The sequence below is a fragment of the Gambusia affinis genome, linkage group LG19 (genome assembly GCF_019740435.1).
Source record: "Gambusia affinis linkage group LG19, SWU_Gaff_1.0, whole genome shotgun sequence".
NCBI classification, from domain to species: domain Eukaryota; kingdom Metazoa; phylum Chordata; class Actinopteri; order Cyprinodontiformes; family Poeciliidae; genus Gambusia; species Gambusia affinis.
This window is the reverse complement of record NC_057886.1, coordinates 20,512,338-20,526,271: the sequence shown is the minus strand read 5'-3', so window position 1 is coordinate 20,526,271 and position 13,934 is coordinate 20,512,338. Positions and strand designations below refer to the sequence as shown.

At 38.7% G+C, this 13,934-nt stretch overlaps 1 protein-coding gene across 4 annotated transcripts in view; it reads right to left on the bottom strand.

Annotated features, from left to right (window-relative positions):
- Window positions 1-263: 263 nt before the first annotated feature.
- The window catches only part of LOC122821908 (glucagon receptor-like), a 45,971-nt gene continuing 32,300 nt past the window's right edge, over window positions 264-13,934 (bottom strand). For all 4 annotated transcript variants that reach the window (XM_044100217.1, XM_044100218.1, XM_044100219.1 and 1 more), the window contains 12 exons: window positions 13,719-13,815; window positions 12,296-12,403; window positions 12,078-12,172; window positions 11,692-11,786; window positions 10,238-10,415; window positions 9,058-9,217; window positions 8,920-8,980; window positions 8,445-8,514; window positions 5,599-5,687; window positions 5,372-5,516; window positions 3,859-3,900; window positions 264-3,764 (listed from right to left, as the gene is read on the bottom strand). In XM_044100217.1, the coding sequence (XP_043956152.1) occupies window positions 3,402-3,764; window positions 3,859-3,900; window positions 5,372-5,516; window positions 5,599-5,687; window positions 8,445-8,514; window positions 8,920-8,980; window positions 9,058-9,217; window positions 10,238-10,415; window positions 11,692-11,786; window positions 12,078-12,172; window positions 12,296-12,403; window positions 13,719-13,815 (1,503 nt within the window). In that variant the 3' untranslated portion in view covers window positions 264-3,401. The remainder of the gene's footprint in view (window positions 3,765-3,858; window positions 3,901-5,371; window positions 5,517-5,598; window positions 5,688-8,444; window positions 8,515-8,919; window positions 8,981-9,057; window positions 9,218-10,237; window positions 10,416-11,691; window positions 11,787-12,077; window positions 12,173-12,295; window positions 12,404-13,718; window positions 13,816-13,934) is intronic.

Here is a 13,934-nt window from a genome sequence, read left to right as displayed (position 1 = left end):
GCCGCCTTTTTTTATTGAGCTGTAGTCAAAAAAGAAAAAAGCGTTGGGAAAAAAAGAGCTAATCAGAAAATTATTAATTGGTGTGGCTTTTAAATCGGGAGATGGACCAGACAACGAATCAATACTTAATTTTTTTAGCAAGGTATACTTCTTCATCAGTCAAAACACTGTCACCAAAGAACTTCTCAATTTAATCAGCAAATGCTTTCTCTTTTCTTTAATGTCTTAAGCGTTCAATGATACAAAATACTTAGTGAGGTAAATTCATATTTCACATACATAAAATTTAATTCTTTGACCACTTGTACAGATATAACACAATATTTGACAGACTGTTTACACCTGAATGTGGTCAGCTTCCACTGACCTGTTCACACTTTACATAACCACCGTGACTGCAAGAGTAAAGAAACATATTGATTTGAGCCTTTCCAAGAATACATTCAGACAAAGAGGAATGACCCAAACCCATCTTTACAAGTCAGAGTTTGTTAAAATACAGATTTTACTTTGAAATGAAAAAAAAGCAATATACATCTGTTTTGCTGGAACCAGTCATTACTCATCTGTTTTGAGTGTGCAAGCATTTCCCTCCACTTCTGCAGCACCCGTGTGAGCACCGTGCTCCCAGCTCAATTATTGGATGTCTACTTACTCTGTGACAACCCTCGGCAGATGCTGATGGAAAATAGCTTCTGCCTGCATTTTTTTTTCTACCCACTCAACGGTAGAAACTGGCTGGGAGCAGAACAATTATCTGACACAACAAAAATGTTGCTGTAGTGCTCAAATTTGCTCTGAGGTCCATCAGGGCTTTGAAATAAAGGACAGAGCTCTTTCTTCTTTACGAACTATGAATTCTGGGAATGTCCTGTGATCCTGTTCTGCTAAATGCCAGAGTGGGACTGATTTGTATCGGCCTTTAACCTCTGTGCTCCTCTTTTTTTCTTCAGCAGCCTTTTGGCTGCTGATGTATTTCCTCTTAGTGTAATACATCCACATATCTGGAATAATAACGTCAAAAGTATCCATACCTTGTATAAACAAACATTCACAAGAAGGCTAAATTATGCATATAAACTCTCACATATGTGCATATAATATTTAGCTGTTATAAATTAACACTGTCCAAATAGTCATTCATACAAAAATCATGTTAAGTAGCTCACACAGATCTGCTAAGAACTCAAAGCTTGATTTATGCTCTGTAGGTGGTCCTCGCTTTTTATCTACAAGCAACTGTACCGCTAACATTAGCATCTAAAAGCTAAGTGGAGAAGCTTTGTTCTACCTCCAGGATGTGGTTGCATGGTAAACACTGACCATGGAGAAATATGTAATCACTAGCACCTTCGGACTCACATTTGTAAGGTATTTGATGTCACTTTATGGCATATGTTAATACTCTGTGAATGATTCTCATGAGTTGGTAGTTATACCTCTACGTATCTGATAAATTGTAATACTGCAAACACACACTGATTTGGAGGTGCTGGGTCACACTGAGTGACACTGATCCATTTTGACGTGATGGAAATGTGGCTTCACTTGGTTGTTTGATGGCTTGTTTTTGCATTGATTATAGCGGCACATGGTTGGCACTTTTTCTACATACAGTTTAAGGTGCCTTGCAAAAGGTCTTACCCCTTTGACTATTTTTTTATTTATTTTTTTTACATTTTGTCATATTAAAAGCACAAACTTCAGTCTGTTTATTGATATTTTACGTGGCAAATCAACCAAAACTGTTGATGAGACATGTTGTCTTCTAATTTTGCGAATTAAAAAAAAAAAAATCTGAAATTTGTGTTGCATGCATCTTCATTCTCCTTTAGACTGATGCCCATAAATAAAATCCAGTGCAACATCGCCTTTAGAAACATCCATCCATCGAATATTTCTGCAAAATGTAAATAACAAACATCAACGCATTGAGAAATAAATCAGGACGCCCCACATAAATTTCTGTTTTAAAAGACTAAATGTACACATAAGCTTATTGCAGTTAGCCGGCGTTTTGAAGGCGTTTTGTATTTTTTTAAATCTCAGACATTTAGCTTGGTGTGCTTTCGATGGCTGAACTGAGAGTTGAACACCATGGTTGGATCTGAAGAGCTGTCTGCAACCTTTAAGATGAATATTGTAGGATCTTCTGAATCTTATACTGAACTTAAAGAGGTCTCAAAAGAATAAAAATAAGCCATTTCCAGAAAACAGTCTATACATGGAGGATATTTAAAACAACTGCTGAAACGCATAAGTCTACTTATTGCAGCAAGTTCACCCTGAAAGCAGAAAACAGGATGCTAAAAGAAGAATCAAAAATAAACTAAACAATCAGAGTTAACTTCAATGTTAAGTGTACAAGAAGGAAAGACTTGCTCTCTAAGCAACAGACAAAGACTAGGATTTATATAGAGTAGCTAAAACATTATGACAGCGGCAAGGCTATAAATGCGTACCACTTTTTTCAGATTAATATTTTTAAAACAAAAATAAAAACATTAAATATTTTGTCTTTAGTTTGCCAATAATGTGCTTCTTTCTGATTGTCTTTTACATAAAATTCCAACAAAATACATTGAAATTTGTGTTTTTGTAATGCAACAAAATGTGAAAAGGGGTATTAATACTTTCACAACTGTGACCAATATAAAACTGTAACACTAAGCAATACCAAAAGAAAAGCAATGTCATTCATTTAGTTCTTTACACCTCAATCTTATTTGTTTTTCTATGCCAGGTAGGGTGAGCAGCTGCCTTTTTCCCATCCACAATAACTGTGGTTACCTCACTGTAAAGTCCCCAGAATGTTTGTTTTTCTTCCTTTCTCTGTACAGTTTCATTAAAATCAGTATGAACAAGACAGCAACAAACACGCACCAGAGCAGAACATATAGAGTACAAAAAGCAATCCCTTCTGTCCTTCTTGTTCAGTGTCATTTGGTCTTGTTTATTGTGTGCGCAGTCCAATGTCCAGTTTGTTGTACCACAAAACACACATTTGTCAGACGGCAAACACTGAAGCAAAGACTCACGCCGGGACTTGGTGTGTTTTTTGGGTTTTTGTTTTTCTATTGTAGTCATTTGTGTGTTTTTTTAATATTGTTTGTAAAATTGTTCAACAGGCAGTAGGTTCCTATATTAAAATGACAAAACATCCATTCACAAGAGCACTGAGTACACTGAGCATCCTGGTCTGGACGCCTGCCATGCGGCTGTCATATTACAGGGCCGAGAGCCGCTGCGTCTCCCGGTGACACTGATGACGGACGACTGCTCCCACGAGTGAATCAGTCGGCACACCTCTTCAAAACCCAACTAGGGCTTTCAGTCAGAGCTCCATCAGAGCTCAAAGCCGTCTAACTTTCCCTTTGTTCATTCCTTTCTCTTTGTTTCTTTCAAAGGTGGCTCTCCACGTTCTCTCTCTGAGCCTCAAAACACTGCGTCTTCCCGGACTGGCTGATGTCCTCCACAAGAGTGCAGTTGCTGGTTCCTTCGTTGTGCTGCGAGCCAGAGTTTTCCGTCTCCTTGCCGTGGACCATCCCGTTGTGGCAGCGAGCCACGAGCCACGTTTGCTCTTCGGGGCTGCAGACCGGGCCAGAAGATTTGCCGATGTCTGGGAGGTGGGGAAGCCGAGGGATGTGATTCAGCAGGCTGGCCGTCTTAGTGTTGTTGGAATTGCTGTAGGTGTGGCGATATTCCTCCTCGATGTTCCTCCCTAGCTTCCAGCGCTTCCACTTCTTCAGGATCTCAGATTGTACCTATGGAAATTACAAAAGTTAAAGGAGACGTTAAGAAATGTGACAACATAAAAATCAGAGGTTGGAAACATTCAATGTAGCTCAGGAAACTCACTTCTTTGTTGACAAAACAGTACAAGATCGCCACCAGGAGACCCTGAGAAGACAACGGATAATTACCCAAAACTTATCCAAATGTAGCACTTTTTGAGACCACAGGAAAATCCTTTCACAAATCTCTCACTCACACAAATATGACCAGTGATGAGCCATACGGCTAGTTGCCCAAGGCAGCATTTGATAGAGGGGTGTTAGTTACACCTCTTACCGCGCCATGAAACATTTATCTATAAGGCACTTTAAAATAACCAAAGGTAAACAAAGTACTGTATAATAAACAAATGACAAGCAATAATAATGGACAACTTAAACACAAACAAGTTAAAATAGACAAATTAAGATAGCTAAATATCTATTGGTTCTATGCACGTCCAATAAATACAGGATTTTATTTTTCCTTGGAGCAGCACAAAGAAAATTCAGTGCATTTTGTTTTTATGGGGGGAAACAGAAGGTGCCATAACTAAGACCTACAGTTAAGCCCTAAAACTATTCACACATTTGACTGATTGATGTTAAAGTTTCTCTCATGTAACCAAGAAGTTTGTCAATGACAGAAAATACAAGGCTTCTCTCAAAAGATATTAAAAATAAAAATGTGAGAGGGGTAAGAGTATTTCTTAAATCTGATTTTATTCACGTTTTACATTAATTTGGTCAAAAATTGCTCTATAATCAACAGAAACATCAGCATTGGCATTACAGCAGTGAATTCATGTTTTGCATGTTTCCACTGGCGTTTTGATTATTTATCTTTGCTTTTTGAGCTCCACGTCTCTGAGGCTGGAGGGCCTCTGGGCCATCACACTAATCTTTAGCTCCCACCAAAGTTTCTCCATGCGTTTCCAGTCGAGGCTCAGACCATGCCAAACCAAAACATTTGTATTACTTCCAGTCAGAGGAGGCATGTTGTCAAAGTTAAAACATATTTCAAAGTTAAATTTGCCAGAGGTATGAATAATATTTGAGCTCAGCTGTAATCTTCCACATCTTGTTCATCGTTTCTCTTTGCTCGTTCTTTCGTTATTTTCCCTACAGCACACACACGCTGATCCGGAATATCTGTGACAAATTTTCTCCAAGTATTTTTAAAGCAACACGGCTGTTGAGGACACAGCTGATCAGACGAGACGCATTGTGAGGCGAGATTATTATTTATGAACACGGAAAGAAACAAATGCAAAAGAAATAAAAATAACAACCAAATGGATAGTAAGTTTTTTTTTATCAGGTTAGTAACAATTGGTGAGGTACAAGGAGTGCGTGCATTGAGGGTCATCTGTAGTTTGAGGAAAGTTGCACCAATGTGTTTTTAACTCTTTTACACAATCTTCCATCCTATGTGGTTTATTTGTGCTTTCCATAGATTATTTTACACACTGACTTTTTACAGGACTTCTACAGCTGTCTAATCTCTTAAAAACACTTTATTCTTTCTGCTGTCGCTTCAGAAATGACTTGACTAAGACGTGTAAATAAATGTGTTTGTTGTTAAACTCATGCTCCACCTGGAAGGAGGAGAAAAAGAGGTCGACGAAGAGCTTAGTGAGATGTAAATGCAAGCTCTTGTTGGTGGTCTCCTCAGGCAGAAAGATGAAGACGATCTGATGGATACCCAGAAGAGGAATCAGTGTTAAAGTTGATTTCGCCAACCTGAGATGTAGAAAAAGAACATAAACTAAGTTCCAAATAAGAAACAACAATTAAAAGGATCAATTTAATTATCTAAACTTACCTGACTTTATAATCTGTGTATCTCATTTGGTGTGCTCGAAGTTTCGAGACAAGAATTTTGATGATATGTATAAAGATAATAAAGTTGATCTGTGAAAAGACAGAGATATTGTCAAAAACTGCAAAAATGGGGTACAAACATAATGAAATGCGTAAAATATTTGTTGCTTCCTGAAGTTGCTTTGCCCCTTGGAAATATTGTAAAATTATAGGACCGTTTCTTCTTTACAGGCTATTCTTTTTTGTTGTTTTTCAAATGATAACTTAACCCTGCATTATTTTTCACAACTTACAAGTTTCTATGAGCTCTACGAATCTTGCAAACTTTAGAGGTCTTGCCACCGACCCCAGCAGAGAAACACCCTGCTTGGTGGTAAGAAATCTGATTCAAGAGGCCCCTAATGTTGTTATCCAGTTTTCTGTTGTGCAATGATAAATAAATATAAACATTGTAGTTAGCAAAATGAGAAGGCTCGGGCTTCCATTGAAGATAACGTTTGTGGACGATCCAGAGATGCCTGTTGCTGTTGTGAAGCAACATCCAACCAAGTGAAAAGTTCTGCTGAAGGAATATTGCTAAATTTGATGAAAATACAGATGGAAGATTTCTCAAGAGCAAATGCTTAAGTTTCCCCTGAAAAGTCAAACATACATAAGCATCGGGAATAAATCCTCCAGATTAAAACAATATATTACACAACTTTGTTGGAACTCTGCTGCCTGAGAGACAATGTGAAGGGAAGAAAAAATAACTTGATTCACTCTAATCTGAAGGATGCATCATCTTTGCTTATATCTCTGAAGGCAGAGTGACGGCTTGGGCTCAACGAGTGCTTTGCGAAACTCTTCACACACTTTAAAGCTTTCCATATTTTTCATGTTATTATCACACACTTCAGTGGTTTTTTTTATTGGTGTAATAAAAAACAGACAATCTGAAAAGTGTGCTGTGCATTTTTTATTCACCTCGCTCTCGCCTCGACACTCTTCCAGAAAGGTGAGAACAGGACTAATAGTTGCCCAGTCAGCAGATTCTCCTACCTGCACTGTGAATCTCTGCAGCTCCTCCAGAGCCATTTCTCTAATTAATGCGCTCCTTGCCAGGCTATTTAGTTTAGATGAGCCACAATATCTTGGCAGGTTTGTGGCTGTACCATTCCTTTTTCATTTTCAGATAATAGATTGAACATTGCCCACAAAGATTTCTAAAGATTAAACCTCTCCACCACTTCATTCCCGACCTCTCTGCTGTGATCCCAGCTCTTTGTGATGCAGTTTTTGTTCCCTAATGTTCTTTAGAAAAGCTCTGAGGCCTTGGGAGAACAGCTGGATTTATACGTAAATAACAACCTTGAAACAAAAAGCTGTGGTAAAGAGTCTGCAAAGGTTTTGAAAAGAGAAAAGAACCACTCTGATGATTTATTGATTCCAGTCGCCTGGCGATTATTGCCAGTGAATCACTATCACCAAAATAAATAATAAAAAAAAATAAATTCTGGTTATGTTAATTTTGTAAAGATTTGTTTAGTTGATTAAACTTGAAAAGAAAAGAACCAAGGAAAAAAGACTACAGATGGGCATTACATTTTCTGAAATTAGGCTGATCATCAAAGACAACATATTCAAATCTTAAGGGTTTTTATCCACTGCAAGTAAACAACAGCTGCTTATGTAACTTCTAACAATCTGGTCCAGATACTTTAAAGCTTCTACCCTTCCTCTGTAAACACAGTTCTTATGGTTTTACCTAGCTTGCTTTGTGCTTTGTGTTTAACATTTAATTAAACAATTATGTCTAAAACAATCACAGATTCTTGGTTCCTAATAATTGCCTCTAAGAAACATTTTTTTTGGAAATTGAAGAATAGAAGATCTGGTTAGCACGCAAGCAGCAACTGCAGCTCATTTTTATAACAACTAAATAAAAAAACTGAAGTTTCTTGTCAAACTGAATCTGTCTCTGACCAACACATGCAGATTAAATGTAAAACAATTAATCACTGGAACATATTTTGGCTCTTCCACGTCAGTCGGCGCTTTTCTGATGATCATGCATTTGGATGTGACCTTTAAGATGTTCATTCTGCGAGGATTAAATTAGGAAAGTATGCTGGACTTAATTTGGACGCATGACTAATCTCTATCTGTTCAGAGCAACATAAAAGCTAAATGTTTCTAATTTTATTTTGTTGAATATTTAAAATGTGACCTGAGTAATAGAGAATGGATTTTTAGGATTCAGTTTTGGATAAGTAAGTAAGTTGAACATTTTTCGTTAGTAGTTTGTTAATTCTGGAAGTGTTTCGGGTTTTCCTGATCTGATGCGGAGTTCGAAAAAACAAAACAAGAACAAAAAAAAACGGTGGGATCAGAATAACGAGGGAAACTCTGGAATGAGGACCAGCCCCGCCATTCCTACAAACAACTCGGACAGGAATTCCTGCGGGACACAGGCCACTTAGCAGGACGATTAATGCATGGAAAATGCCAGGATGTCTGGCAGCATGACGGATTGGAGCAACATAAACGCTCTGAACTGACCCTCACAAAGCACACGATCTGTGTCGCTGAACAAAATGCATGATAATTGTATTTGTTTGACCCAAAATCCTAGGAGGCCTAACGTGCTTCCCAGACGTTAGATCTGAAGCACAGCCAACTTTTCTCACCTCATAAATAAATGAGCTGGTTTTAATATTGCATGGGATACAATTTGACAAAAACACCATGCAGTCAAGTGGAAATGCAAGATGCAAGTCGTGCGTTTGGAGTTTTCTTGGGATTACATTTGTGCTGAATTAGAACAAAATAAATTTGAAATGAAAAATGGATGTTGCAGAGAATTACCACAACGCCAAGCAGAATCGGCCCTCGGATTATCCACCAGATATCCATGTCTGTGTTTTGCTCCCAGCACCTGAAAGCAGAAACACATTGAAGGAAACTGAAGCACCTGCAGGACATTTCTTACATGCCTCTTTGACATTTGCTTTGTAATTTATAGCTTCTTTGTTCTGAGATTTGCTGCTGAGTCTCGTTTTGGCTGATGAGACATTTTCTCAGCATTTAGAAAGTGTGGCTGTGAAATTCCTGTCCCTCCATTTACCACTAAGCAGCGCGCAAGAGGAGCTTGACAACAAACATAAAAATATTTCTGACATTTTAATGTTTTAACTCCTGACCAGGACATAATTTAATTTCTCCTCAGAGCATTTTCATCACACATTTAGAGTTGATCAAACCACCTTTTGAAGACATCTTAACATGGTCGCATAAGTATATTGCTTTTAAAACTAAAAGTAAAAGAAGAAGAAATACTTACTCTTTATTTTCATATAAATATTTAGAGACTGCCCAAGGAACAAGGAATATCAATGGTGTTCCTGTATGAAAAACAACAAACAGATTATATGCTGAACTTGCAGACACACACCCTCATATCCAGAATAGGCCACCTCACCCCAACCAATGCACAGGTAGATTTTGAAGTAGTTCCTCTCCGTGAACACAGTAATGACCAGCAGGTTGTGGAGGTAGATGCCTTCCACCAGCAGCCAGTAGCTGTTGGCCATGATGCTGTACTGCATCATCACCAAGGCAGTGCGACAGCTAATTGTGGTCTGCAAGAGAGCAGAGGGAAGTTTCACAAAACTGCACATGCATTTCCAGCTGAACGTGGTCAGATCGGAGCCGCTGCAGATGGGATCTTCTTGTGGCAGCGGGATTCAGGCGTTGTGCCAAAGGCAATCGGATTCTATGAAAGCAGCCAGCCGTGTCACACAGCTCAGCACACAATGGGAAGCACCGTCTTCCTTTTGTAAATAATTAGCTTGTATTACTATCTTAAAGCTATTGACATTTGTGACGAAGTTGCACATCTTCAGCACATTAACCGTGGCAACTGACTAAAGTTTTGACTCACTTTTGGCTGAATGAGGTCAGGAATTTTTACGTTCCCCCTGCAGGTGTCCATTTCAATTGAGAGCATTTGTTTTGATGGTCAGGCAGAAGCTCAGATTAAAGCTTCCTCCAAGTGAGAATCACCAACCAAACCAATAGGACTCAGCTGGTCTTTAAGGCTGCTGCTGCAACAAAGGTTTGTTTTGCATCACCTCACATCAGACCTTCTTGTAATATCAGCAAAAAGTTTTATTTTGCTGCAATCTGACTTATTATTGATGACTTTCTTTGGACTCCTTTTACATATCTCTTTGTGGGTTTTTGATCCTGTATATATTGTTACGTATTTTGTGTAATATTGCTTCTTTGTATGTTTTAATTTGGCCATCTGGTTCTTTTTTGTGCACAGCATCCCATTTACTTTCTGTTTCTCAGTTTCCCACCTGTTATGTGGTTTTTGTTTTCTGGGTTTCTGCTCCTTCTCAGCTGTTCTCCATCCAACAATTAGCCCCATCCGTGTTTCATTCCAGTAAAAATCTTCACCGGTGCATTATCAGATTATTACATATCTTACTAAAGTAGGCACAGAATTGAAGTTATAAAGAGATACAAAAGCAAATGTGGGAGAAATAATTCTGAAAATTACATAATTAACCTCCTGAAAAGATTGTTTGTGTTTTCATGAATGCTGAACTTTGAACTATGGAATAGTTTTCTTCGTAGTACTCTTCCATACTTACCAGCAGCTCCACTGGGGGTATCGATTCACTGGGGAACCCCTGGTCCCTGTCTCCGCTGATCTTTTGCGATGTGAAGTTGGCCTCCAGCAGAGCATCTTTGATTAGAACCGAAAGGGCTCGCAGGATGAAGGAAGCAAACAGGTTCATGTGGATGTTGTTCCTCATGCAGTGAAGTTTTCTGACAAAAACAAAACAAACAAGACGGGGGTAAAGAAAGGCTGACCTGCTTTGGATTTCTCAAAAATACTTGTTTCAACTTAGAGAAATAGTTTGGTTTTTGTTAAACTGTGGTTCTTTCCTGGAATTTGTGTCAGCAGTCAGTATCTTACCTGCAGGAGATTGCTGTCAAATTACTTGTTGCCCCACCACCCCGCAAAAACCCCCCACAAAAAACCCAGTGATGTAATATTACTGTGTGTGGATGTGCCAAAACTTCCTCCAGCTGAACAAAAACAAAACAAGTTATTATTTTTGAACCTAAAGAAGAACGATCTAGAGTCAGTGCACAGCTTCAGTTATTACAACTAAAAACCAGAGATCAGGCCAGAAACCTGGGAGTAGTGATGGACTCTGACCTGAACATTCAGAGCCACATAAAGACAGTCACAAAGACGGCCTTCTATCACCTGAAGAACATTTCCAGGATTAAAGGACTAATGTCTCAGCCAGATCTAGAGAAACTCATCCATGCGTTTATCTTCAGTCGTATTGATTATTGTAACGGCATCTTCACAGGTCTGTCCAACAAATCAATCAAACAGCTGCAGCTGATCCAGAATGCTGCTGCTCGCGTTCTCACTAAAACCAGGAAGATAGAGCACATAACACCAGTCTTAAAGTCCCTCCACTGGCTCCCTGTCGCTCAAAGAATAGAGTTTAAAATACTGTTGTTAGTTTATAAATCACTGAATGGTTTAGCACCACAATACATTAAAGATTTGCTGCTGTTGTTGTATCAACCTTCCAGACCTCTCAGGTCTTCTGGTTCTGGTTCTGCTCTGCGTCCCCACAACCAGAACCAAACGAGGAGAAGCGGCATTTAGCATCTATGCACCAAAAATCTGGAACAAACTTCCAGAAAACTGTAAGCAGCTGAAAAACTGACTTCCTTTAAATCTCAACTAAAAACCCACTTGTTTAGAGTTTTAATTGAAACGTAATCAATTGCAAATTTATTGACGGAATCTGACTTGATGTTGTGTTTTTATTGTTGAGTCTATGTTGCATTGTGTTTTTGTGTTTGATTTGATGTAAAGCACTTTGAAATGCCTTGCTGCTGAAATGTGCTATACAAATAAAATTTGATTTGATTTTTGATTTACTGTCCATGGCAGGTAAGATGCTGATGTCAACTTGGTCAGTTGGTTTAAAGTTAACTGATTCTCTTTTTTTAGTGATTAATCTTTATTGCAAAGGAAAAATGACAATAAATTTCTTCTGATGATAAATAGTACCTGAAAAATATGAGAATACCAAGAGCCAGTACCAGCGCCACCAAGGACAAGGAATAACCCACTGTGTACATGATCCGGATACATCTATAATAAATCTGCAAATAAATGAATAAGGAAACATGACAGGTTAGAAATTTATGAGCGTTTAGGACAGTGTTGCAGTAACTTACTTTCTTATTTTGGGATTTTGTTAGTACTATTTTCAATATATATTTTTTATTTAATCTTTGCAATCCCCTGATATTCAAGAGTGTTTAGTGTTTAAGCCACCTTTCACTTAACAATTAACACATTAAAAATAAATTTAATGTGTCAGTAAAATTGTCATTCTGCCTATAAAATATTTGCGTTATCCTTTTATCTCTTAAAATAATTATTTTTCTCACCTGGTTTGTACTGTGGATTTCACACTCGGTGGTATTGTATTTGGTCACCCACTGGCCGTTGGCATCACAGTCCTGATATACCATGCCGTGTTGTACTATGTGTAAAAAAAACACACACAAACAGACTTTAAACAAAAAAAATCTCATCATCACAGACAGCTGTCTGTTTCAAATAGATATTATCAGTTTCTTTCAGACAACATATTTAAAACTCTGACCTTTATGGTGCCACGGTAAATACCACGGGCACTCCACACTGACGGTAGTGTTGGGGAATCCATCAGGCCAGCAGGCATAGTCGTCAAACGTCCTGTTGCACACAAGACCTGAGGGGAAAAACAATAAAATAAAATAAAAACAACATTAATATTTTGACTGTTGGAGTTTCAAAACGGTCTTTGAAGTAATGTCTGGTGGAAGTCATTATCTGGTACATTGTGGTCTTTCCTCTCACAATCACCCTTTCCATGTGTCATTATGTCTCTCATCAGTGGACATCAGTCATGATTGTGAGAGTGCAGGCAGCTGGAAGCTCTGGGGGACAAAGTGGTGAATCCTATGTTCTCTATAGCTGCTTAGCTGCTCTCACACTAATGGAACAGCAGGGATGTTATGTGAGAGCTGCCGTGTTGGAGAGCAGCAATTTTGTATCAAGTGTGGGAAGCACCTTGTTTTAAAAGATGAGGCAGAACTTTCTAAAGGGGAGTAATGCACCTGAAGAGCAAAATTCACCTAATTGTTGAAGACTTTCTTACTTCTTCTTCTTCTTACTTCTCATCCAGAGTTCACATGTAGTTTGACAGCTGTCACACTGGCTGTTCTTAAATCCTACTATCTTTCTTTTGCTCAGTTGCACAAAAGGTTAGTTTCAAGTCTTTTTGAATCATAACTGAATCATTAGATCACACAACTTTGGTCCAACTGAAACAAAATAAGGGCTGCACAGTGGCGCAGTTGGTAGAGCTGTTGCCTTGCAGCAAGAAGGTCCTGGGTTCGATTCCCGGCCCGGGGTCTTTCTGCATGGAGTTTGCATGTTCTCCCTGTGCATGGTGGGTTCTCTCTGGGTTCTCCGGCTTCCTCCCACAGTCCAAAAACATGACTGTCAGGTTAATTGGTCTCTCTAAATTCTCCCTAGGTGTGAGTGTGTGTGTGTGAATGGTTGTATGTCTCTGTGTTGCCCTGCAACAGACTGGCGACCTGTCCAGGGTGAACCCGCCTCTCGCCTGGAACGTAGCTGGAGAGGAACCAGCAACCCTCCTGACCCCATTAGGGACAAAGGGTGAATAGAAAATGGATGGATGGATGAAACAAAATAAAACAAAACACAAGTCAAAAACAACAAAATAAACATAATGGTGACTAAGTGGAGAGGTAAATGTGTATGTTCTGTGTTTCCATGTGTTTAGAGATCATAACTCATCAATAACTGGTATTTCACAAATTTCTTGATTCGACATTATGTGATTCATGTCATCTTTAACTTCCAAAGGTGGAACTAGAGCAAACCTACTCTTAGTTGTCTGTGACACAAGGCAAAAACTGACTTTACTACAAAATTTTCTCTGAAAGTTATGCAGTAACAAGCCAGGAATGAAAATAAATAAATAAATAAAAAAAATAGACCCAATATCTGAAGCTCACCACTGCTGGGTGGGTATTGACTGTTGTTGTATTCACATTCTGTCCTATACCGTTTCCAGTCGTCCTTCAGTTTATCCAGGGTAGCAGCAGGAGACATCTGATTAGACACACACAGGAGAAAATTCAATAAAAAGGAGCAGTGATGTCCTGAAGATCTGCTACCTGTGGACGCTGTGATCAGACCAAGTAAACAGTTCAATTAAGCTGTTAAAAAAC